Source organism: Onychomys torridus, chromosome 2, assembly GCF_903995425.1.
Source record: "Onychomys torridus chromosome 2, mOncTor1.1, whole genome shotgun sequence".
Taxonomy (NCBI): Eukaryota; Metazoa; Chordata; class Mammalia; order Rodentia; family Cricetidae; genus Onychomys; species Onychomys torridus.
The window spans coordinates 117,604,185-117,630,316 of NC_050444.1; the positions used below are offsets into that span (position 1 = coordinate 117,604,185).

The 26,132-nt window shown below is 45.9% G+C and overlaps 1 protein-coding gene across 1 annotated transcript; it reads left to right on the top strand.

Annotated features, from left to right (window-relative positions):
- LOC118577937 (ribonucleoprotein PTB-binding 2-like) lies at positions 1-24,406 on the top strand. Its single transcript, XM_036178571.1, has 2 exons — positions 1-318; positions 24,305-24,406. The coding sequence occupies exons 1-2, from the start codon at positions 103-105 to the stop codon at positions 24,404-24,406; spliced, it is 318 nt and encodes a 105-aa protein (XP_036034464.1). The 5' UTR covers positions 1-102.
- Positions 24,407-26,132: the final 1,726 nt, after the last annotated feature.

Sequence of the window (26,132 nt, forward strand, 5' to 3'; positions counted from 1 at the left end):
GCCCTTGCTCCGCGTCCGGCCCGCCTCGCCCCCGCGCGGCCTCTCCGCTTTCTCTCCCGCTTCGCTCCGGCCTCGCCGAGTCTGCAGCGGGGCTCCGGGAAGATGGCGGCGCGGGGAGGCAGCGCGGGGGGCGCGGGCCTGGGATCGGGACCTTCTGCTGGGACGGCGGGGGAGGCCGCGGAGCCCGCGCTGCGCTCGGGAGAGGTGGCCGCGCTGCACCCCCAGGAGGTGGCCGCGCGGTTGCAGCGGATGCGGCGGGAGCTGAGCAACCGGCGGAAAATCCTGGTGAAAAACCTGCCCCAGGACAGCAGCTCCCAGGTAGGGGCACCGGGCTGGGGCGAGCGGGCTGGGCTTGGGGGACACCGCAACCCGGGGGAGTCCATGCTGGTCCCTCCGCCTGGGAGAGGCAGAGAGAGGAGGAAGGTATGCGCACCGAGCCCCAAACCCTGTGCCTCGACGAAACCCTTCTGCTGCCTGCGAGGGCGGTGTGTTGGGAAACTGAGGCTGGGAAAGGTGGAGTCGCCCGTGCAGGCTCGAGTGGGGGGTGGAGTGGGATCTGGGGCGGCTGCCGCCACGTCTGGCCGGGACTTTGTGTTCCCTCCAGCCCACCGCGGCTGTTGTAGGTGAAGGCGCGTGGAGGGAAGCTGGGGAGCTCAGATTTAGGGGACTGGCTTCCGGAGCCTCTCTCGAGAAGGGAAGGGGTCCCGCGTAGGGTGTTGGGGACTTCCATTGCCACGGGGGCGGGGTCACGGGAAAGCTGAGAGAGTTCTGCTGCAGGAGCACTTGACCAAGTTTGTATGAAACAACTTTGCTCCGCTTGCTAAGGCCCCAGAGAACGGAGGTTGATACTGCGCCGGAGACTCTTGCAGCCTTCTGCCAAACCAAGTATGGCAGGATATGTTCCTCAGTGGCTTGCGCGGAGTTTAAAGTTAAGCTGCTCCGTGCCTTTAATCCAGATTAACTGTTGCTTCTGGATTATAAAGCCTGGATCGATTTAACTTTTATTTTCTGATTGCGAAAGTTAAAAGCTTATTATAGGAGATCTGGAGAATTTGGAGGATTTACCTGGGGTTCATATTCATTCATTCTCAGTCATAGTTTCACCCCCACCCCCATTGTCTCTCTGTCTTTCCCTCCCTCCCTCCCTCCCTCCCTCCCCCTCTCTCTTTTGGAGACAGCATCTCAAGTATCCCAGGAGGGCCTTGAACTCCTGATCCTCCTTCCTCCACCTACCATATGCTGAGATTTCAAGTGTGCATCACACACTCAGCAAAATAGTCCTGTGTGTGTGTGTGTGTGTGTGTGTGTGTGTGTGTGTGTGTATTTCTTCCAAGACTTCATGAATGCATACCGCACTCTACCAGCTGAGCTACAGCCCCCGGGATGTTATCTTTCTCCCTTTTCTTGTGCACATGTCTGCATGTGCCTTTGTTTTTATCAAAACCATGAAACAATGTAATATTCTTTAGGTTACTTACATGTGCAAAAGCTTGCACATTTCACATATAGGTATTCGACTATGTAAACTAAATGTGGTGAGCTGCCCTGGTAGATAGGCCCTCAGAAGGAATTTCATAAATCCAGATAGGGCAGATTTATGAAATGCCTTTGTGGTCCATACACAGAGTTGCAAGGGGACTGGCTAGTGACAGTTGTAGGTTCTCTGTGACTCACAGACGATGACAAACACCTCCCTCATTACTGTTGGTGGACCTTATGTAGAAACAATAAACGTGAGCCTACAACTTCATAATGTCTAGGTGGGAACAGCTCACTCTTCCACTTAGGGGTACCACACTGCCTAGTTTCCTCTGCCAGGTGATGTTTTGGGTCATGACCTGAAGCACCTCCACAAGGGAAAGGCAGCCTTCTTGCTCATGAATAGGGAAGGTCTCCATGGAGCTCAGGGGGAGGGGGGCTTGGGAGAAGCAGATGGCATGTCTACAGAACAAATTAGACAAGTATCGACTCTGATAGACAATCTAGCGGAAGATGGAGAAGTGTCTGGATTTCCTCTGTAGAATGTCAACTATTTCTGTTCTAACATTTCCCTGCATGAAGTCTAAAAATATTTAATGCAAATTCGAGTCGGTTCTGTCTGTTCTTGCCTCACTGTTATCCTTTGTGTTTGTGTTCCCAAAAGAGTTGGAAAATAAATGCGAGGGTCTTAGGAACTATTTCAGTCCTACCTCGTATCTATGGCGGCAGAAGGCTTTTGGAGACTTACATCTGCGATTGTTTCAGGGCGGGATGTATTTTTTTCCCTCTGTTATGAACTTAAAGTGATGATAAGTCTCAGGATTTTCTGTAAAAGTAGCAAGCTTAAACTAGCCAAAAATTGGTTTAAGCTGTTTCAGTGAAGTCATTTAAATTCTTACACCAAGCTCAGTTTTTTGTTGTTGTTGTTTTGTTTTTGTTTTTAGAGACAGGGTTTCTCTGTGTAGCATTGGAGTCTGTCCTGGATCTCTCTCTCTCTCTCTCTCTCTCTCTCTCTCTCTCTCTCTCTCTCTCTCTCTCTCTCTCTCTCTCTCTCTACCAGGCTGGCCTTGAACTCACAGGGATCCGCTTGCCTCTGCCTCCCAAGTGCTGGGATTAAAGGTGTGAACCACCACTGCCTGGCCCCAAGCTCAATTCTTATGCCACTTTTTCTTTCAGAACTGGAGATTCACCTAAATAAGTCAAAACAGAACTGCCAGTTAGTGGTTTAGCAAAGGTTTCCTAACATGTCCTGACATCCTTCTTTTCTCTAGTAGTGTGTGTAATAAAATGCTTTGATAGCTCTGATACACAGTTTTGAAGTCTAAACAGGTCTGTGTTAGGTTACATGTAAACTATGTTGGAGCATGTTCTTGACCCTCCCCCACTTCCACCACAAGTCCCCATCCTCAGCACTTGTTCATAACTAACAGTGGCCGATGTTACATGCGTAAGTAAAGTAGGCTTAAGTACGTGAACTTCAAAAAAGAATGAAAGTCCAATAGATAATGTTTGTTTAATATTGGCTGTTTTTACTTGTCCAGTAAAATCCAATTTTTGTGTTGTATTTTCATGAACATGTTCACGATGACTTTTTTTGTTCCTTTTGGGTTTTGTCTTTTACTAACTTCCCTTGACAATGATTTTTCTTTCCTCAATGACTATTTTTTCTGTTCTCTTTTGGTTTTTTTGGTTTTTGTTTTGAGACAGAGTTTCTCTGTATAACAGCCCTGGCTGTCCAGTAACTCACTCTGTAGGTCAGTTTGGCCTCAAACTCAGAGATCTGCCTGTTTCTGCCTTCCGAGTGCTGGAATTAAAGGAGTGCACCACCTCCTGGCTAGGTTTTGTTTTCAATTTACTAATCAAAGTTTAACTTTATTATATATTTTTCACCAGGAGAGACTATTTTATATTACCTGTACTGAAACTTCATACTTTAACTGTTATAAAATGGCTGTGTTTATATATTAATCAGATATTTGAAATACTCTATTTCGAGATGAGTTTGTGTATTCATTCATTTATTTTAAAATATCACACTAAGGGCTGGCCTGTTTGGCTTCCTGTCACTGTGACTAGAAACCATGACAGAAAAAAGGGGTTGTTTCAGTTTACAGTTTATTGTTCATCATCAGGGGAAGCCAGGGTGTGTAGTCAGAGCAGGAACCTGGAGTCAGAAACCTGGAGGCAGGAACCTGGAGGCAGGAACCTGGAGACAGGAACTGGAGGCAGGAACCAGAGCAGAGGCCTAGGAAAGCTGCTTTCTGGCTTGCTCCCTGTGACTTGCTCAGCTGGCTTTCTTACACAACTCAGGACCACCTGACTTGGAGTGGTACCACCCACAGTAGCCAGCCACAGGATTTCTTAATCTCTCCTAGGTTGTCTCTTTAAAAGAGAAGAAATCTCACTGGGCAGTGGTGGCGCACACCTTTAATCCCAGCACTTGGGAGGCAGAGCCAGGTAAATCTCTGTGAGTTCGAGGCCAGCCTGGGCTACAGATCAGGACAGGAACCAAAACTACACAGAGAAACCCTGTCACGAAAAATCAAAACAAAACAAAACCGAAAAAAAAAAAAAAAAAAGAAAAGAGAAAAATCTCTGCGGTTCATTTTTATTAGTACGTATTCATTGAACCGGACAATTGCCCATCATCCTTCCCTCTTCCCTCCTGCTGGCCCCTTCCTCTTCCCAACAGGCCTCTTTCTTCCATGTCTTATAGAGTCATGAGCTTTTAAATGCACTGCTTCTTGCTGAGAAAAGGATGCTCTTGCCTAAACAGATCCCCCCCTTGCCTGTCTAAGCAGCACCCGGCTTTCCCCCTGAAGACCCACCCCTGCCCGGCTGTGGCGTGGATGGGCTTCCTCCCTGTTCACCTCACAAAAGTTACAGAAGCCAAAGAACCTGATCCTTCCCCTCTGCCTGAGGAACTGGTTAATAAAAACAGGCAGTAACTGGACCTCAGCCCATCTCTGCATAGTAGTGTCCTCCCGAGCACAGTCATCCAGGTACAACATGGGAGACCGGCTGCTGAGGTGGCTCAGTGGGGAAAGGTGTTTGCTCCTCAGCCTGCGACCTATCTGGTGGAAGGGACAAACTGATTCCTGTGAGTTGTGCAGTGTGCGCCTGTGCGCATGAGCACACACAGAAAACAAATAAATAAACCAATTGTTTTTCAGGGAAAATAATCTTTCTCCTCCCTGGGGCACACATTGCAGAAATGTACTGGCAGAAGATGGCGTGGATGTCAGAACTGACAAAAGGCTGAGAGGCTGAGCGAGAGTCCTTTGAGCCCCCCCCCCCCCCCCCAGCTGACCTCCCTCCAGGTGTCAAGATTGCTCTGAGCCCTTGGTTCTCTTTGTTTCTTCACTCCTTACAAACTGGTTCTTAAAAAGGTGTATGTGTGTGCATGAATATGTGTTTTCGTGTGCAGAGGCAGGAGGACAATTTCACTAACTGGACTCGACCGGTTGGTCAGTGAGCCCCAGGGAATTCACCTATGTTCCTTCCCTAGTGCTGGAATTACAAACACATGCCACCATGCCCGGCTTCTTTATGTGCATTCTAGGGGTTAAGTTTAGGATTTTGCACTTGCAAGGCCAATGGTTTACGGACTGAGCCCCCTCTGGACCTCGAATTGGTTCTGCTACAACATGCCATAGTCTAACAAAGAATCTTCATCAAATATGAAGTCTCAGTACTTTCCATCCTTCCGGGATGTAGAGACATCTCTTGTTTAACACGAGGGATTCTAGCACACTTTTCAGAAGTTTATTTTTAATTGTGTGTAGGTGTGTATCTGCATGCACAGATGTGCCTGTCACTGCAGGTGCTGAGGCCAAAGGTATCGGATCCCCTGGAGCTAGAGTTACAGAAGGTTGTGAGTTGCTTCATGTGGGTCCTGGGAACTGAACTCTGGTCTCCTGGAAGAGCAGCAAGTGCTTTTCATTACTGAGCCGTCTCTGGAGCGCTAACGAGTGTTCGGAACTGTTGTTGTGTATGTGACTGTGAGGTCAGAGGACAGCTTTGTGGAGTCGGTGCTCTCTCTCCTCCTGCCTTTACCAGCATTGAGCAGTTAGTACCTTGCCCCACTGAGCACGTTGTCAACACCTTTTATTTCCCAGGAGGCACGATGAGCAGTCCTACTCCATCCCAGACAACTTCCATCATACTACATTTCTTAATTATATTGAGGCTATAAAATTTGTTTCCTTTGAATTGTGACCGTTGATCCCTTTTTGACTAATAATTAGCACCCTTCAGCTCACTGTCTTTAGGACATGATTCCAAGTCTCCCAATCATCTCAGTTATTTTCTCTGAATACACAGCATCACCCCTTTGCCTTGGTGTCTCTCTATGTTTTGTTTTTTTGTTTTTTGTTGTTGTTTTTTTTTGGGGGGTGGGGTTTCAAGACAGGGTTCTCTGTGCAGTTTTGGTGCTTGTCCTGGATCTCGCTCTGTAGCCCAGGCTGGACTCAAATTCACACAGATCTGCTTGGCTCTGCCTCCCGATTGCTGGGATTAAAGGTGTGCGCCACCGCCTCCTGGCCGCCATGGTGTCTCTTAAAATGTGGCTCCCCAGCCTGAGTCTAGTAGGATTGAGGAACCCGTAAAGTTCTCTTTCCTCTGGGTATCTGATAATAATAGGTTAAAAATCTTTGTGTGCTTACCATCACCGGAATCACAGACTTACACAGTTTGTCTCTAAGTGTCATTTCAAGGCTGCACAATCAAAATTCCTCACTCCCATTTTATTGACAGGGAAACAAATATAAGCTTATCGTTGAATAAGTTGCCTGAGACCAATGAACTAATTAGGGGTAGAGTGGAGAGCTAGCGTCTTGTTTGATTCCAAACCCTGTGTTCTTATTGTATACAGCTCTACACCTATAAATCCTCTCCCACAGGCCCTACTGTAAGTGTGCCAAAGGACAGGGATCGTATCATATGCACCTCCGTGTCAGCACTGTTTAACCTGGAATCTGCCCAGAGATGCAGAATGGAAAGGGACTCCCTGCTTCCTTCTGAAGCCCCGCACATCTGTTTATGTGCCTGACAAGCTCACACTGTGGGGTACATGAAGACGTGCTGCAGTGTGTGACTGCAGTAGCTCTTCTTGCCAGCGAAGTTGTCCCATTCACTTTGAAGTTATTCAATTATGAATCTGCTGAAAGCTGTATCTTCTCTCCAAAAAGCACTTATTCATAACCACTGAAATCCCTGAGTAATCTCAAGGGGTGATACACCTCTTGTGGCTTATCCCTGATCTCACTCAAAGACTGTAGACGAGGTTGGAACATGTTGTTGGTGGCCAGTGCCATTCTGATTGTGTCGTGGGCCATCCATCACCTGTGGGCCATCCATCACCTGTGGGCCATCCATCACCTGTGGGACATCACCTGCGTCTAGACCTAATTCTGGTTTGGTTGTAAGATGCCCCCCATGGACTCATGTGTTTGAACTCTTGGTCCTCCAGCTCACAGTACTGTTTTGGAAGGTTGTGGAACCTTTACAAGGTGGAACCTCTCTAGAGAAGTGGACCTTACAGTTTATAAGGTTTAGTCTCTGCCACTGCCCACCCTTCTCCATGATGCCCTGTATTCCCAAATCATGAGCCACGGTATACACAGGCTCTGTGGGGACCTAAAGCCACTGGACTTCCTTTCGCCTCTCTTCTTTTACTTTAAAAAAAAAAAAAAAAAAAAAAAGGTTTCACTGAGTAGCTTGGGCTGCCTCAGATTTGCAGCCTTCCTGCTTCAGCCTCCAGAGGCCTAGCATTACACACCCAGCGCAAAGCTCCAGCACAGCTCCTGAGAACTTTCAGGAGGGACCTATGTAACCACATCTGTGTGTGGAGATGGCGGTAGCTCTGGGCAGTAATGTGAATCAGGCTTCTTAATGTTCTTCTTGAAAACGTCAATCCGGAAACATGTCATCTCTGCTGTTAGTCTGTCACTCTCGCGGGTACTGTGACTGGCACAGAGTAGCTGTTGGCCAACATTTTAAGAGGTTTTTTTGTTTGTTTGTTTGTTTGGTTGGTTGGTTTTTGGTGTGGGGCGTCTGGGTGTAATGGCACACACCTGTAAACCCAGAGGCCCGGTTGAGGCTACATACAAAGGAACATGACAGATGAAATAAGAAGGCCAGAGGCTAGGAAGATGAGAGATGGCTTAGTCAGCGAAGCTCCTCCCATGTAACTGAGGACCTGAGGCGTATAGCTCAGCACCCACACAAAAAGCTGGATATGGTGTGCACCTGTTAGCCTAGTGCTGGGGAGCCAGCCAGGAGGATCCCAGGGGCTTCTGCCCAGCCTGTTTAGCTGAAGTGAGATCCAGGTTTACTGGAAGACACTGGTGAAATAAAATAAAATAGAAAGCAACTGAGGAAGACACCTGTTATCATCCTGCTGGCCTCCACGTGCATGCTCATACACAGGTCCATGCACACAAGCACACACATGTATACACATCTGAACACATACCTGCATACACACATTGACAAATATATAGATTGATTAAAGATTTTTTTTTTTTTTTTTTTTTTTTAAAGACAGGGTTTGTCTGTGTAGCCTTCTCTGTCCTGGAACTCACTCGGTATAGGTTGGCCTTAAACTCACAGAGATCTGTTTACCTCTGCCCACTCCCCACCCCACCCCATCCCCCAATCCGCCAGTGCTGGGATTAAAGGCCCAGCCTTAAAGACAGTTTCTTTAAGTTGTTAAGAACTTTACCTTGGTATTTCTTTTGTTGGATTCAGGGGCAACTTTCTTGAGCCCCTGGACTTCTCTTCTAGGCATGGTGTTCCTGGGAGAAGTTACCTTAGATTATGAACTGTCCCCTCCTCAGCCTTATTGTCTCTTTCTTCGTTAAACGTTTGTTTCCACTTGAGTACCAGAATACTATCCGAACCCACTAGGCGTGGTTCGAACCAGTGTTTGTGCCTGCCTTTACTCTTCCCTCCCCCAGTGCCTCCCGCTCCACCCCCAACAGCTCCTCTCTCTGATTACCTGCTCTTAGTTTGCTTTTTATTTCCCCGACTTTGGATCTTCTATTATCCCTGCCTGTTTAACTCCTTAAAAAAAAAAAAAAAAAAAAAAATCCAAATTAGTCTCCACTTGCCTGACTTTGGGAGTTTTTGCAGCCTGAGCTAGAGTTGAAGTGGTGAATGTTACAAGAACATGTGAAGCTGGGGTGCTTTAGATTTTGAAATAAAATCTCAAACTTCCAGAGAAGTTGTAAGTACAGCACAGCGAGTTTTCCTTCCCCAGAACTGCTGCAGTGCACCGACCCAGTGCACACACATCCAGATACGGTATCGCGTAATGAGGGTGTGTGTGGAGGGATCTCGTTCGGCAGTTTTGCCAGTAGCATAGCATATTCTCACACAGACCTGCGTGGTGGAGGTCAGTGACTGCAGATGCCCCCCTGCAGTCAGGAGTTGGGGTGAACACATGGCACTGGCCCAAGATGGCATATTGCTTTACAGTTAACTGTTTTATAAGCAGGGTGATCTGTAACATGCTTCTAAGAATGCTATAGTGAATACCTAGACGAGAAGCATTGTTGTTGATTATTTGCTGCAAATGTCATAATCTCTACAGTCTATAATTATACAGCCTGTACTTTAATATGACTGGCAGCGCTGTTGGTTGTTTATACCAGCATCACCGGATGCATGAGTGTTGCTACATGATTCAACCTTAGCACAGTATGGGACTGGTGTGTGATAGGAACTTTCACACACACACCCTGTACTCTTATGGGATCGTAGTCCTTATATATCTGGACCATATTTGACTACATCATTATATGACACATGACTGTACTTTATCATGCATTTCTTTTAAACTGGGGTCTTATCTGATATAACCATACCGCCGCCACCGTCAAGATCCCCCCCCCCCCTTCCTAACTTCAGGTTGTGTCTAGGTCTGGCCAGCTGCCCATCATGTCCTTTGCAGTGAAAGGGTTCATTCAGTTGTGACACTTCATGTGCTTAGTCACTCTGTGTCTCTGGCCTCCTTCAGTCTGAAGTGACTGCTCAAGTCTGTCCATGACCTTTTCAAAGATCCCAGGCCAGGTACTTTGCAGAATGTTCTTCAGTTTTTGGGCATGTGTGATGTTCCCTTGAGATTAGAGCTGTGCGTCTTTGGCAGGGGTTGTCTGTGTTTGGCAGTAAGGTCACAGGTGATGCACATTTTAAGTTCTGCCTCCCTCCCCCATTGATAAAATTCAGTTTGATTCACTTTTGACTAAAGTCGAATGTGCCAGGCTGTGAAAGTGTTCCTTTCAGAATGATAAAGATGTTCAGCGAGATACTTTTTGAGACTCACCATCTTGTTCTTTTTGAAGCAATTCAAATGTATTCAGTTACTAATTCACATCGGTACAGCCACAAGGTGTCTTGTTCAGAGGCTGATAGTCTGCTACTATAATTACTTTGATGTTTCAGTTGTCTTAGGTTTGGGTAGTAGGAGTTTCACACTGCTCCTCTTTTGTTTTGGAAAAGTTGTAGATTTATAGTAAAAATTCGTAGGGATAAGGAGAAGGCTTGGGATGTAAGTGTGTCATTCTGTAAGCATGAGGACTTGAGTTCAAATCTCTAGCACCTAGGAGGAAAGCTGGCTATGGAGGTAACCCCAACATTGGAGAGTGGAGACAAGTGACTCCCTAGTGCTCCCTGGTCAGCCAGCCTTGCTGAAAAGGTAAGCTTCTGGGTCAGTGAGAAACCCTGTCTAGGCAATAAAGTGGAGTGTGGGAGAGGCAGACTTCTAATAACCTGCAATGGCCTTCACATGCATACACATGGGTATGCACACCTACATATTCATAAGCTTGCACACTCACATTCCACAATCACCACCCCTCCCCTCAAAATCTCCCAAAGTCAAAAAGAGCATGCACACCTGAATCTAAAGACAGAAAGAAAAACCGGCTAGAGCTGGTCCCCTGTGGCCAAGGCACAGAGTTTGAAATGGGTAATAATGGAATGCCAGGCTGAGACCTTCAGTAGGCATGGCTAGATGATTAAGAGTTTATCAGCCAAATTAAGCAGTAGGTGTTTATTTTAGGGGAGTGATGTGACCAGACATTTAACTGCCAGAACCAAGTGACTTAGTTTTAGTTTTGCCTCCAAGGAATTTGCATGGTGAACATCTTGACCTTGTTCCTGCCCTGATCCCTATTCTAAGGTTAGCTGGTCAGGAATGCAGCAGGCTCTAGAAATGTGATGAGAGTGAGTGTTTCCTGATTTCATGTATTTATCGTTGTTACAGAGATACTTAGATACTACAGTGTAGTGGATCACTGTGTTTGCTGTGCTCTCTGCCAGCCAGAATGAAATCCCAGCTCCATATCATGCTGTCTGAGCATGTCATTTACATACAGGCCTCACTTGAAATAAGTCCCCATTTTAAACTCTAGATTTAAAAATCCAGCTTCTTCCGAGCAGGGGTGGTGGTGGTGGTGGTGGTGGTGGTGGTGGTGGTGGTGGTGGCGGCGGCGGCGGCTGCGGCTGCGGCTGCGGTGGCGGTGCACACCTGTAATCCCAGCACTCGGGAGGCAGAGGCAGGTGGATCTTTGTGAGTTCAAGGCCAGCCAGAGCGAGATCCAGGAAAGGCGCAAAGCTACACAGAGAAACTCTGTCTTGAAAAACCAAAAAATAAAAAATAAATAAAAATCCAGCTTCTGTGGTGTGAGGGTTAAACATAACACTGTCCACACAGTGCTTGGGCTGAAGTAAACAATCAACAGTCCCCATTAGTTTACTGCTAAGACAAATGCTGAAACTTATTGGTTTCTTTCTTTGGTTTTTGAGACAGGGTTTCCCTATGTAGCTTTGCGCCTTTCCTGGATCTCACTCTGTAGACCAGGCTGGCCTCGAACTCACAGAGATCCGCCTGGCTCTGCCTCCCAAGTGCTGGGATTAAAGGCGTGCGCCACCACCGCCCAGCCCTTTATGAGTTTCTTTAGGCCAAAGTAGAAAGACCTCTTACCCCAAACCAAGAATCCAGGGCTTGGGAGATAGCTCAATCTGTAAAATACTTGCTGTGCAGGTGTGAAAACCTGTGATCAATCCCCAGCACCCATTTTTAAAAAATATTTTTAAAGCCAGGCATGCATGATGGCATTTGATTATAGTCCCAGCACTGGGAAAGTATAGAGACTTGAAGATCCCTGAGGCTCACTGACCAGCCAGCAAAGCCCATCACTGAGCTCCAGGTTTCAGAGAGGCCAGTGACTCAGTGGAGATATAGAGGGACTTGCTGCCAAGCCTGCTGAGATGAGTTCTAGCTCCAGGAGCCTCATGATGGGAGAGAACCAACTCCCACAGCTTGTCCTCTGACCTCTCCACCCATGTTATGCCCCTCCCCCACACAAATAAATAAACTGAAGAAAACTCGTTTAAAAAACAAAACAAAACAGAAAACCAAGGTGGACAGGGTTGGAGTAATGCACCTACCTATCTTTAAAATTTTTTTTTAAAGATTATATTTTATTATATTTATATGTCCTGTCTGCACATATCTCTGCAAGCCAGAAGAGGGCACCAGATCTCATTACAGATGGCTCTGAGCCACCATGTGGGTGCTGGGAATTGAACTCAGGACCTTTGGAAGAGCACGCAGTGCTCTTAGCCTCTGAGCCATCTCTCCAGCCCTAAAAATTTTATTCAGTCTAACTGTAGGACTTTTGATGTTTTCCTGTCATCATTCCTCAGCATCCAAGTGTCAGATTAGTAGATTTGGGGATTGCATTGTATGAGGTTGTTTAGTTTTCAGAATTGCTGGTTGAGGCTTCGGAGATGGCTAAGTGGGTAAAGTGCTTGTTGCAGAAGCATTAGGACCTTACTTTGGATTCCCTGCACTCAGGTGAAAAGCTAGATGTGATGACAAGAAGCTGCAATCCTAGTAATGGTGTGAGGCAGGAGGATCCCTGCGGCTTGCTGGTCCACCCGTCTAGCCGATTAGTGAGCTCCAGGTTCAGTGAGAAACCCTCTCTAAAAAACAAAGGTGGCTTGTCATCAAGATGGCTTTGAAAGTGAAGGAAGTCCCGCCCCTTCTTAAGTCAAAATGAAGGCCTTGAAATCCAAGAAGATGATGCTGAGAGCTGCCCACAGCCATGTCACCTACCTGACAGCCAAAGACTGATGCTCCAGAGGCAGTACGAATACGCTGGCAGGAGCATGCCCAGGAGAAGCAAGCTGACCATTCCAGCATCATCAAGTACCATCTTAGCACTGAGTCAGCCACAGAAGAGACAGAAGAAAGAACACACGTGTAGTCATTGTGGGTGCCAAGGCCAACAAGCACCAGGTCAAACAGGCTGCGAAGAAACTCTAGGGCATTGATGTGGCCAAAGTCAATACCCTGAATAGGTAGGTCTTAGTGGAGAGAAGGCGGCATATGTTTGGCTTCCTCCTGATTATGTTGCTCTGGATGTTGCCAATGTCATTGGGCTCATCTAAACTGAGTCTAACAGCAAATTCTAAAATACACATTTTTTTCACCATTAATTAAAAAAAAAAAAAAGGTGGAGAGGGCTAGAGAGATAGCCTAGCAGTTAGGACTGCTTACTACTCCTGCAGAAGATGTGGGTTCCATTCTCAGCATCCACAAGGCAGCTTACAACTATGTGTGACTCTAGGGGATCTGACGCCCTCTTCCGGTTCCCTTGGGCTCCTGCACACATATGGTACACATAAACTCATGCAGGCACATACATACACACCTGTGTATTGGCATTTTATATACCTGCATATCCAGTATTAGGTAACCATTTATGGGGTGAAAATATATGAGTAGGAAAAGTTTAAGAAGCCTTGATTTAGATAACGTGTTCTTCCCCAATTGTCTGTAGTGTGGTTGCAGTCTGTCCTAGCCAGGCTTTCCATTGCTCTGACAGGGTACCTGGGAAAAGCAGCTAAAGAGGCAAGGGTGGCTTGGCTCATGGTTTCAGGGGGCTTAGCCTGGTTTGGGCTGGCCCCATTACTTCTGGACCCGGGGTGAGTCATGATGGAAGAGCATGATGAAGGAGGCCGCTTACCTCCTGACGACAGCCAAAAAGCAGAGACAGAGAGGAAGGGACTGGGGACAAGACTTACATTCCAAAGGCTTGTCCCCAGTAGCTTCTCTCACAAGTAGCCCCGCCCCCCCCCCCAGCCTCACCAGCCACAGACAGCCGTGCCAGCTGGGACACAGGCCTTCAACATCTACACGAGCCTTTGAAATAACCCCACTTAATACCCTAGTAGGTCTTGTTCTTGGAAGCTGATGTTCTGATCCCAGATTCATACAGAAGTGCAAAGAGCTTTGAATAGCCAAGGTAATTGTGAAGAAAAGGTTCATAGGCCAACACTACCAGATTTCAAGAGTTATTATAAATCTGTAATGACTTAATCATGTGACACTGACTTGAAAAAAGAAAAAAGACCAGATGCCTCGATCAGTGGACCAGACTAGAATGTCCAAGAATTGACCCACATGTACCATAGCAGCCTAGCCAGGCCGAGAACCACATCTTCCAATAAAGGATCCTGAGGGAAGTTGGAAATTCTTCTGTCCAAAGTTGGCCACTAACACCACTCAGCAATTCCTTAGAGGTGAACCATAACCCAGGGTGAATGTTAGGACATAGTGACCTTACATAGGTAAAGATGTCTCAAGGAGGACACACAACGTTCTCCAGAAGAAAAGATGTTGATAGATGGAACTTGGTTAAAATTAATGACTTCTCATCAGAAAGACATAATTTTTTTTTAAAAGCTCTATCATAGGCTAGAAGAAAATCCTTCATATTTGACAAAGGACTAGTATGCAGAATTTATAAAGAAATTTGAAGTTGGACATGGAGCTCACCGCTGTCATCCTAGCATTTGAGAAGTTGAGACAGAAGGAAATATGTGTTTGAGACCAGTCTTAGTTCCAGAGCAAGATAGCCTGGGCTACCCAGTAAGATTGTCTTGTTATGTAGTTGATGAGATTGGGGGCGGGTGTCTATTATGTAGTTGTGGCTCTCTTGGAACCCACTATATAGACCAAGCTGTCCTCTAACTCACAGAGATCTACCTGCCTCTGTGTCCCAGAGCCCTGGGATTAAAGGCGCGGGCCACCATGCCCTGCTTAGAGACTCTCTTAAAAGACAGAAAAGTGGGGGAGGGAGGACGAAAACCAAAGATATTTTACAAGTCAGAAAGATCCAAGTGCTGACAAGGTGGCTTGGTGGACAGAGGCACTTGCTGCCAAGCCTGATGACCTACCTGAGTTCACTTCCCAGGTCCTCCATGGCGGAAGGAGAGAACTCACTCTCACAAGTTGTCCTTTGAGCTCCACACATTCACTTTAGCATACTCCCTTCCTTCCCACACAATAAACAAACGTAAAAAAAAAAAAATGTGCCAGGCGGGGGTGGCGCACGCCTTTAATCCCAGCACTCGGGAGGCAGAGGCAGGAGGATCTCTGTGAGTTCGAGGCCAGCCTGGTCTACAGAGTGAGATCCAGGAAAGGCGCAAAGCTACATAGGGAAACCCTGTCTCAAAAAACCAAAACACCAAAAACAACAAACAAACAAACAAACAAAAACAAGGGCTTGGAGAGATGGCTCAGAGGTTAAAAGCACTGACTGCTCTTCCAGAGGTCCTGAGTTCAATTCCCAGCACCCACATGGTGGCTCACAACCATCTGTAATGAGATCTGGCGCCCTTTGCTGTATACATACTAAATAAATAAATCTTTAAAAAAAAATTAGAGAAGTTAAATTACCTAGTTTAAAAATGGCCAGAAGGTTAGAGCAGATACTTGTGTTTGAGAAATGCACATGGCCAATGAACAAAGAAACAGTAGAGTCTGTGACTTGGTTACTCACGAGGGGGAACCAGGTGAAGACCACAGTTGACTACCTGTGTGCTACCAGAATGGGTAAAAATAAAGTGCCTGTGACTCTCCAGGTTGGCTCGGGTGTGGGACACTTGACAGGGTGATCTGCTAGTGAATGTGTCAAGTGCTTCAGAGGTCTCAGAAACTGGCAGATTTGACCAAGGACAAACAAGCTATATATAGTTCTTTCTTAAAGAAAGAAAGAAATGCATGAGTCTGGCCAAGCTATAAAGTTTCTTGTTTCACAGTTCTGGTCCAAGGTCAAGGACCCATATGTGGTGATGGCTGTGCTGGCAATGGTCCACTGCAGGGCAGGGCATCAGGTGGAGAGGGCAGGGCATTCATGTGTATTCTTCATGTCTCTATTGCTTTTACAAATCCACCAGTAGTCAGTGGCTGGACCTTCACCTTGATGACCTTATATAACCCTAGTCAACCTCTGAACATAGATTAAGTTTCTGCCCTCTTCAGACAGACCTCAGTGGCAATTAAACTCCAGCAGGAGCTTTAGAGGGGACAAAACCTTCTTCACATTATAGAATGCTGTGCCATGTCATTCAGCAGTTTTATTCTCATGTGTGGTTTACTCAGAAATTTTATTTCCTAGTTTTAGTCTCAAAAGCTCCAAACTAGAAACAGCAGTAGTAAGAGGAATCTCCCCCCCAACCAAAGATTTATAGATATTTAAGATAGTATATAGTTAGCACAGGTTAGACAAGATGTCCAGTGGTGCGGAAACATGGGATAACACACTGACTTGTGTGTATGTGGATGCTTGTCTGAGAGAGGTTGTGTTATGGTTGCATCTGAAATGTTCCCACAGATTCATGTTTTGAACATTTCGTTTCCAGCTCATGGTGTGATTTTGGGAGGTTCTGGAAACTGGAAATTGAGACTTGGCTTCGTTGGCAGAAATAGATCATGATGGGCAGGCCTTGAAGTTTATGTCCAGCCCTTGGTTCCTGCCTCATGTTATTTCCTGTTCTACCTTAATGGGAACAACCTCAACCATATAGTCCCGATATCATAGACTGAGCTGTTCCAGAAAGCTCCCCATGATGACTGAGGGGAGCCCTCTGAAACTGTGAGCCAAAGGAATGAATTCCTCTCTTTAAGTTTTTCCTGGTGGGTATTGTCACAGTGTTGTGAGAACCAACTAATACAGTGGATCAGTGGTGGCCTGACAGTATGTCATCCAGCTGGGATGAAAATGAAATTAATTTCCCAAATGAGAAAAGCCAAATTCCTATTTCATACTGTGTTTAAACTACAAGTTCATGCTTGAAATCTCACTTAGGAAACTGAGGCAGGAGGATCAGGAGTTCAAGACTAGACTCAGCTGAGACCTCCCATCTCAGGTACCAACCAAACAAAATAAACAGACAAAAAGCTGACTCTAAAGTGATTGGAAACTGAAATGCAAAGAGAAGATAACTATTAAAAACAAAATAATTTTTATATACTAGATTAAGAAGGATCGTCCTCTGCCTCCCTCCCATCCTCCCCCTCCTTCTCCCTCTCCTACTCCTCCTCTTCTTTTCTTTTTAAAGACAGGGTCTTATGTAGCCCAGACTGGCTTTGAATGAACTCGCTGTGTAGTCGAGGATGACGTAGAACTCCCAACCCCTCTGTCTCCACCTGCCGAATGCTGGGATGGCAGGCATGCCCTCACACACCCTTAGAAAAGGACTTCCTAAGGCACAGACTCCACAAGCTTTAAGGGGGAAGGAGCCATGTGTTTGACTTGATTAAAGCCTCTCTCCATTGAAAAAGCTCAATTAAACAACACCAGACCATGTACTAAGGGGATACACTTGTAAAGTTGTTAATGACAAAGGACTAGCATTTACAGTGTTTTTAAAGCCACTTACAGGGGGAAAAATTGAAAAACAAGCCATAGAAATAAATAAGTGTTTTTCAGAAGAGGAAATAAATGTCAGAGAAATGTACCAAGATGCCTTGACCAGCCAAGGTTGTACAGAGAACAGGTCCAGTAGAATACACACATACCTGTATGTAAGAAAATATGTGCATGTAAAGATTGGACTAATTCCTAACATGGGGAGGGACAGCTAAAACTAAGGGCCATGTGAGAGATTATATGGAAACCTAATACAGCAGAAGTTTCCTAAAATATATACGTCTATGAAGGTGATCTCAATGAAATCACCAAAAAACAGCAGACAGAGCCCCAACTGGCCATCTCTCCACATCAAATGAAGCTTCCAGTACTGGGAATGGGTTACATCTAATCAAGTTCTTGACCAAGGGGATCCCATGGGAACCCCCAAACAGCCCAGCAATTGCCAAGGTGAGGTGGTTCTCTGTGAATTGACGGTAAGGGTCTGTAGCTGAAGACAGTGCCTATATGACCCATTGGGCGCAGAGAGGTTGAGCTGGTGCTCCCCTAGAGCCTTCACCCCCCTGGACTGGTGTTCATGGTATTGGAAGGTACTCTGCATGCTACCAAAGAAGAAAGGTAAACTCCAAGCCAGCCTCAAACCCTTCCATCTACAATGATGACCTGCCTGCAAGATGCATGGGTGCAGTAGTGGTACAAGCCTGTGGGAGTAACCAACCACCATCTGATTGTCTAAAGGCTCACTCTGTGAGATGGAGCCCACACCCAACACTGCTTGAGTGGCCAAGAGCCTGAGACTAGATAGGCCAGGGGAAAAACCAAATACTCCTCTTCTGCTGAAGGAACACAGCAATACTGTGACTCCTAAGGACATTCTGTTGCACTCATAGATCCCGGCTTTGCTCAACCATCATCAGAGAGGCTTCCTCCTGCAGTAGACCGGCAGCCAGACAATGTGCAGAGTGACAGACCTTGGAACACTCAGCCCTAAAAGGGATGTCTCCACTAAATCCCTCCCCTCAGGGCTCTGGGAACTCTGAGGAAAAGGAGGCAGAGAGAGTGTAAGAGCCAGAGAGGATGGAGGGCACCAAGGAAACAGGCCTTCTAGACTCCACTAGACTCCCAGAGACAGGCAGCATGCACCGGGCCTGCCCAGGTCTGCACCAGGTGTGCCTAGAGCTGAAAGGAGAAGGAAAAAGGAAACAAAACAAAACAAAACTTCCTTTTCTTGACCCAGACACCATCTCCAACAGATAGGCACTTGCTATCTGATGAAAACTTTGTTTTCCCCAAGGGACTTTTCATTGGAGAAACAAGCTTCTCTTAAGGGCTGACCCCATGCCCAGCAGTAGATGGCTAACACAAAACTAACTCAACAACATCTTTGGAGGGTCTTTGTCTTTTAATGGTAAGTCAGGGCATTTTTTTAAACTTAAGAGGTCCTTTGCATATATACCATGGCTTCTAGTATTTTGTTTTTAGGGGATGCCTGGGTGTGCGAACAGGTGTGTCTCTGCATCTAAATGTGTTTCTGGTGCTTTTTCGTCGGCTCCTTTTCTGGTTGATGTGTTTTACTCTGATTTGTTCGGTTTGTTTCATCTTAGTATTATTTTATTATTCCTTAGATGCCTGATTGTTTTCAAAAGAGAGACAGAAAGGGTGCAGATGACAGGGTGCAGAGAGTGGGGAGGAACTGGGAGGAATAAGGGGAGGGGAAACCGCAATCAGAATATGTTGTATGAAAAAATCTATTTTCAGTAAAGGAAAAAAAAAGGTAAACAACAACAAAAAAGATTTGAATAATTTAATCCGTGATTGTGAGCTGGCATGTCCAAAGGCTGGGAACTTGGGCAAGGTGGCTGCTATAGTCCTGAGCTGGTGTCTTCGTCAGGAAGCTGGAGGTTTGGCTGTTAACACCTTCACTACTTGAATGAGGCCCACCCACTGCACGGAAGGGATCCTTTTCTGAAGTCAGCCAGTGGGAGATACTAACCACGAGTATAAAATACTTCTTAGCAACACTGGATTCATGTTGGCCCAAATCACTGACTGTTGTAGCTAAACTGACACCTGAAATTAGCAGTTGCAGTGTCCCCCCTATTAACAGGATATGAATAAGACCACAGAGAGGCACCGTTTTATATCACAGATTGACAACACCTTAGTCTCAGGTAACACCGAGCACTGAAAGAATGTGGCTCAGCAGGACCTACACATCCTGTGGATGAGGATGTAACTGGCACCCCATTCTTCCACACAAGTTTTCAGTTTCTCATGAAGTTAATCACTTACAGCTGGCCGTGTTGACACAAGCTGTGAATCCCAGCACTTGGAAGGCAGAGGCAGGAGGATTGCTGCCAGCTATCAACCAACCTAGTCTATGTAGCAAGTGCCAGGCCAGCCAGGGCTGTGTAGTGAGACCCTGTGTCACACTCCTGCAGGCAGACAGGCGTGCATGCAGACAGGCGTGCATGCAGACAGGCGTGCATGCAGGCAAGCAGGCAGGCAGGCACACAGAGTTCTCTCCTGTAGGACCTCTATTGTGTGAATGCCAGTAGATGTGTAGTATTTACAAGAATGTAATAGTTCATCAAAGTATAAAGAGTAAAGTAACAGTCTAGAAACAAACTAGGCATTAGAAATGGAGTACTAAGTTTCCGCATCGAGGCCCAGGTGATCTTAAAAAGTATAACATGATGCCGCTTGTAAAAGCCCATCATAGTACACGGTAACCAATTGTTTGGGCCTGTGAGAGACACCTATGGGAAGGGGAAGAGGACGGTCTAGATTTGCTTTATAGATAATGTTGGTATTTTTCCAGTTGCTTACAATTTAAAGTGACACATTTGTTCTCTTTTTTAAGTTATTTTTACATTTATTTGTGTGTGTGTGTGTGTGTGTGTGTGTGTGTGTGTGTGTGTGTATGTGTATGCCATGGTGTGCATGTGGAGATCATAGGATAACCTGATGGAGTTGGTCCTCTCCTTCCATCATATGAGTCCTAGGGATTGAGCTCAGGTTGTCAAGCTTGGCATCAAGTGCTCTTACCTACTGAGACATCTCGCAGGCCTCTTATTCTCTTATCCAAATTAGTGGGATATAAAAATAGTGTACTTTATTGTGGTATGCTTCAATCTGTGAAAGCCTTTCTTTAAGAAATTATTAATTTGTGTTTGTGTGCCATGATATGCATGTGAGGTCAGAAGACAACTTTTGGAAGTCAGTTTCTCACCTTCCACACATTGATCTCCGATCCTCAGGCTTGGTGGTGGGCATCTTTATTATTCAGCCATCTTGCTGGCCCAAAGGCCTTTCTTGAAACAATTTGAGGCAAACAAAATTACACCCAAGAAGAGCTTAGGAAACCTGCGCTTTCGGCTTGTGTCATCCAGGTGGGAGGCGTGCAGAGCAGCTATGGTTGGTTGGTGAGACACCATGACCGTGGCAACTCTTATAAAGGAAAAACATTTAATTGGGGTGTCTCACTTACAGTTCAGGGGTGTTGTGGAAGAATCTTTTTGTACACTGTGGAGGTGTGTCTCTGCCAAGGCACCTTCTGATTGGTTTAATAAAGAGCTGAATGGCTAATAGCTAGGCAGGAGAGGATAGGCCATACTTCCAGGCAGAGATAGGAACTCAGGGAAGAAGAGAGACGGAATTTACCAGCGAGATGTGGAGTAATTTGGATGTAGAGTATGGAGGAGCGTTAATGATCCACATGGAAGAGCATAGATTAATATAAATGGGCTAATTTAAGTTATAAGAGCTGGTTGGGAACAAGCCTAAGCTAAGGCCAAGCTTTCATAATTAATAAGAAATCTGCATGTCATTGTTTGGGAGCTGGCAGTCCAAAGAAAGACCTGTTGCACAGAGGCTCAGTCCATTATCATCATGGTGGCACGTGGTGGCTTACAGGCAGGCGTGGTGCTGGAGTAGTAACTGTGAGTCCTGCATCTTGCATGCAACAGGAAGTTGACTGAGACGCTGGCTGGTATCTTGAGCATAGGAAACTTCAAAGTCCACCCCTATAGTGACACACTTCCTCCAAAAGGCCAGACCCACTCCAACAAAGCTACACCTCCTAATAGTGCCCCTCCCTATGAGCCAGTTACATTCAAACCGCCACAGGTGGTGAGGGTGCGATTGGCTGCCTGCTGTAACCAAAGCTGTTTGTCCTCTGCTGAAGACTTTTTATGAGGCTTTCGGAAAGCTTTTGGGCATGTTTAGTGAATCTGGCCTGAGCACACTGACATCAACCAAAAATGTCAGGTTGACACACTCCTTTTCTGTAAGGAATTTGTGTCACTGAGCAGAGTGCTTTCAAAGTGTATGTGAGGAGGAAACGCCCACAGCTGGGATAGCTCCCCGATGCTCTCAGTTCACTTCCTTAGTCTGTGTGGCAGAGCCTAGGGAAGTTTGGCGAATGCTTCCTAGGACTAGTTCTGAAATTTCTCCTTTGGTCTCCTTGCTGAGGCACAGAGCGGGAGGGATCACCACTAGGGCGAAGAGAAAGGTCATTGGTTCTTTCTCTCTTGGAAGCTTTGTAGGGCTTTCCCGGTAGCAGGCAGCACCCCATGCCTGATACACAGAAGAGCTGTGGTTAGAAGTGCAGATGTTGTGAAAATAACATCTCTAAGTTGCAGAATGCATCTTTGGTCCTGAAGCTTTCCTTGGGTAATTCCCTCAGCCAGAGGGACGGCAGGGCATGCCGTTTGTTTACAGATACTTGATAACGTGGTGAGTGGTATCGCTTTTCTTTATCTAGCACTCAACAGCTGCTCACCAGCCAGAAAGACTAGAGTCGGTGCCACCCAAAGAATACACTTGATCCCTCCAATAAAGCCTTCCCTGTGAAGCGCTGTTAAGTTAGTCGGTTGGCAAGATGTGTGCTTGTGCAATGGAGAAGTTAGGTTTATCCTAGACCGCAGCTGAAGTTTTCCTAAGTCTGAGAAAACACTGAACATTAAGATAAACTGCACTAGCGTCTGAACTGCTCTAGCCAGCAACTGTTTCCCAAAACGGACGTGTATTTTCAGGCATTTATAACAAGCTAACAGCCGTACGAGATGCTCAACTTCACCTGTCTGTTTTGTGTGACCAATGATTGTTGTATTTTCACCCAGTTTATGTTCTTAGAATTGCCTATTAGAGCCATACTCCTCTTTCCCTTTTGTGCTGGGAATTCAAAGGTAAATTAAAAAAAAAATTTTTTTTTAAGATCTTTAAATTTTATATATTTTGGTATTTTGCCTGCATGTCTATTTGTCTGTATACCATGTGTGTGCCTGGTGCCCACAGAGGACAGAAGAGGGCGTCTGAACCCTTAGAACTGGATGGTTATGAGCTGCCATGTAGGTGCTAGGATCCAAGTCACGAAGAACCTCAAGCCATCTTCACAGCCCTAGGGAAACTTTCTAATGTGTGGCCATTCTGGTTTTTTTTTCTTCCTTTTCTAGGTTGCTCTTAAATATAAAAATTATAATTGTAATCAGTTTTAACTATTAATGGTTACTTGAAGATGTACTTCCCACCCACCCCCCTCCCGCCCTTTTCTTTTGAGACAGGATTTTTCCATGTAGTTTTGGTACCTGTCCTGGCCTTGAACTCACGGAGATCCACCTGTCTCTGCCTCCTGAGTGCTGGGGTTAAAGGCGTGTGCCACCGCTGCCCGGCTGATGTATTCCTTTGAAAATACTGGACGGAATGAGGGTGTGTTTCCTGGAACCTTTCAGGATCCACACTCAACTTGTTGATGTCACTCACTGAGTTCCTGCTCACCTTTTTTTTTTCTTTTTTTTTTAGCACATATATATATATATGTTACTCATCTGTGTGTGTCGTGTGTGTCTGTGTACACCCAAATTCATGTGTAGAGGCCCAAAGTTGGTATCAGGTGCCCTCCTTTATCCCCCTATTTATCAAGACAGGGTCTCTCTAGCTGAACCAGACTTTGCCCATCTAGCTTGCCAGTTTGCCCCAGGGATCCCATCTCTGCTTCCTGAGTGCTGGAATTAAAGTTGGCTCCACCTCCCCATCTTTTATGTGGGTTCTGGGGATTCAAACTCTGGTCCTCACAATGACCTGACAAACACTTTATCCATGGAGTCATCCCCTTAGCCTGTGGTTTTCTGGTTTTTGTAAGTAAGTCTAGTACCTTCCACCCACTAATGGTGATATTTGGAGTAATAAGAACTCACCTAGTTAAACACTTCAGTACTGATACCTGTGTTCTCGTCACATGCATTTGTTACTCTAGTGTGGGGTCAAAATCCCACCTGTGTGATCATCTTGAGTGCTTCGTATCTGTTAAGAATTGTGTGATTTGTGCCCACCTGGGGACACCACCCTGGTCAGAATTACATGGTGAGATCCTGTCTCAAAAAAAGTATGCAGAAATTTTTCAGTACCATGTGCTAGTTCAAACCAAATCCCATTCACTTTAGTGTGTATTCGCATGCCTACCTCATGCAAAGTGATGCAGACAGAATATAAAAATAGAAAATAAGTTCGTACATCGGAGAGGAGCCAACTTCAACCTGTACTGTCTCTGTTACGATATTTGTTTTTAGTTTAAATTTAGTTTGTAAGTTAAAAATCTACAATTTACTTATCGCAGTATATCCAATGTACATTTGTTTTTTTTTCCTCCACGTTCGGTACAAGCATTTACAAGTATATTTCCTGCCTAAACTGCAGCATGCAGAATAATTTAATATATATTTATTTCCGCAAGATAGGCATAGATCAGGACATGATGGCGATTGGCATATGAAGGCACTTTCTGGGAGATTGTCAGGAAAAGCTTCCCCAAGCCTTGGAGGTGGGATTTCAGGGTGACCTTAGGTGGCCTGAGCAGCTTTAGTGACTAGTTTACCCATGCTACATCCAGTGCATGTGTGAGCTGAAGTGTAGGGTGGGGTGCAGGTTCACGTGGGTTGTAAGTGCTCAGTTTTAGAGTATATGGGGGTGTCAGGAGCTGGCAGTGTGGCGGGGAGCATGCCAGGGACAGGGCATGGCAGTGTGGCGGGGGAGCGTGGCAGGCAAGCACTAACTAAACTGATGGACTTACTGAGTTTTCATGGCTTTGTGTCTTCCAGGAGGTTCACGAGTTACTGCAGGACTATGAGCTAAAGTACTGCTATGTGGACAGGAATAAACGAACAGGTGAGCGTCGTTCCAGGCACTTCATCTTCCTGTGATTCTGCAGGAAGTTACTGTAGAGCAGGAAAGCTTGCTGTCTTCTCAGCTCTCTCCTTCTGGTGCTGGGGATTGAACTTGGGGCCTTTACAGGTGCTGGCAAGCATCCCGCCACTGAGCTCTGTTCCCTGCCAGCTATGGAGTTCCTACGTGTGAAATTCTGTCAGTGTGACTCACCGGTTACTTTCTGAGGGCAGTAGTAATGTCCCGAACTTCAACTGGTAAACAAATACAGTGTGACTGGAGGTTTGATTTTTAACAGTGAATGTTGAATGTTAGGTGTTCTTCGGGAGGCGTAGTGTGCTTCCATCTAATAATGTTATTGGGCTCTGCGAACACACACTGTGTGTAGCCTGATCTTTAGTTGGAAAAATTAGGAAAAATTGTTTAGTTTTTCTTAGTACTAGTTTTACATCTGTGAGATCAAAACTCTGTTCTTTTATGGATGTACGATATATAAATGTGAGCATTTTTTTAGATGATAAGCTGCAGCATGGATGATGGTAAAACTGCTGTTTACATGTGTATTCCAGTGCAAATCGTTTATCTTGAGAGCTGGGTACAGATTGGTTGGAGCATTTGCCTAGCTTGTGCAAGGACATGGTTTTGATCCCAGCATTTTCCCCCAGAGAGTATAGGAAAGCCTTCATGTTTATTGCTGAATTAAAAACACCCCGCATAAAAAGACCTCAAAACCAAAGCCAGCAAAAGCCTCCTGAATGCCAAGGAACTCCGGTTCCCAGCACTCTGACTGCATTCCCCTTCTAGAGGAAGCACTTACTAATCTGTGTCCAGTCTGTGAAGTAGGGCACGATCATACCTAGATTGTTCTGGTTCTTTAGGGCATGACATACTCCTTTGTTGTCCCTCCTGGGGTCATGAGAGGACAGATATGTCTTCTCATAAATAAAACGATAGTGGATATAGCATGTGTTCCTTTAGGTGGAGATTTGGTGCCGGCATGTGGCTTAAGGCCCTTAGACTAGATTACTTGGCTCAATTCGATTGGTCTCACAGCCCCTCCCACTTCCTCTTTGGGACACCCCACATATGTAACTCTCAGTTGAGTGTCTTATCTCCCAATTGCAACGTCAGCTCAGTGTTGAACAACAGTGCTCTTCCAGCACCTAATCTGTAACTAGACATGCTACTGAATAAGTAAGAAGGCCTCGATTGTCTCAGGGCAGGGGGTAGAGTGAGGGGATTCAGTGGCTTGGAGCTTCTGGGTGTTTGAATTGGAGTCTCATAAGTATTTTACCAGGAAGACCCTAGAGATTGCTGTCTTTCAATTGTGAGCAGAGGAAGATATAGAAAGGAAGTGGAAGGCGGAGGCAGACAGGTGTGTAGACTGGGAAAGAGTGCTCGGACTGGTGTGCAGACCCGAGCAAGAGTGCACAGACTAATACATAGGGAACATAAAAGGATGGTCAGCAACTTCAAGTCCCCAGCACTGCAGCATAAACTCACAATTTTATGGGCTAATATAAACCATACCTCGTACTTAACAAGCTGTTGTGTGTTTTAGGAAAAAGGAGAGTCAAGTGATGTTCTTTGGCCGCCTGGTTGGGTTGGGGAGGCCTAGAACTGTAATGGGTATGTCTGAGGGAGTATCTAATTGGTTTAACTGAGGTAGCACATTGCATGGCTGGGGGGTCCTGGACTGTGTAAAAAGGAGAAAGTGAGCTGAGCACCAGCTTTTGGGAACCTCTGCTTCCTAACTGGATGCTG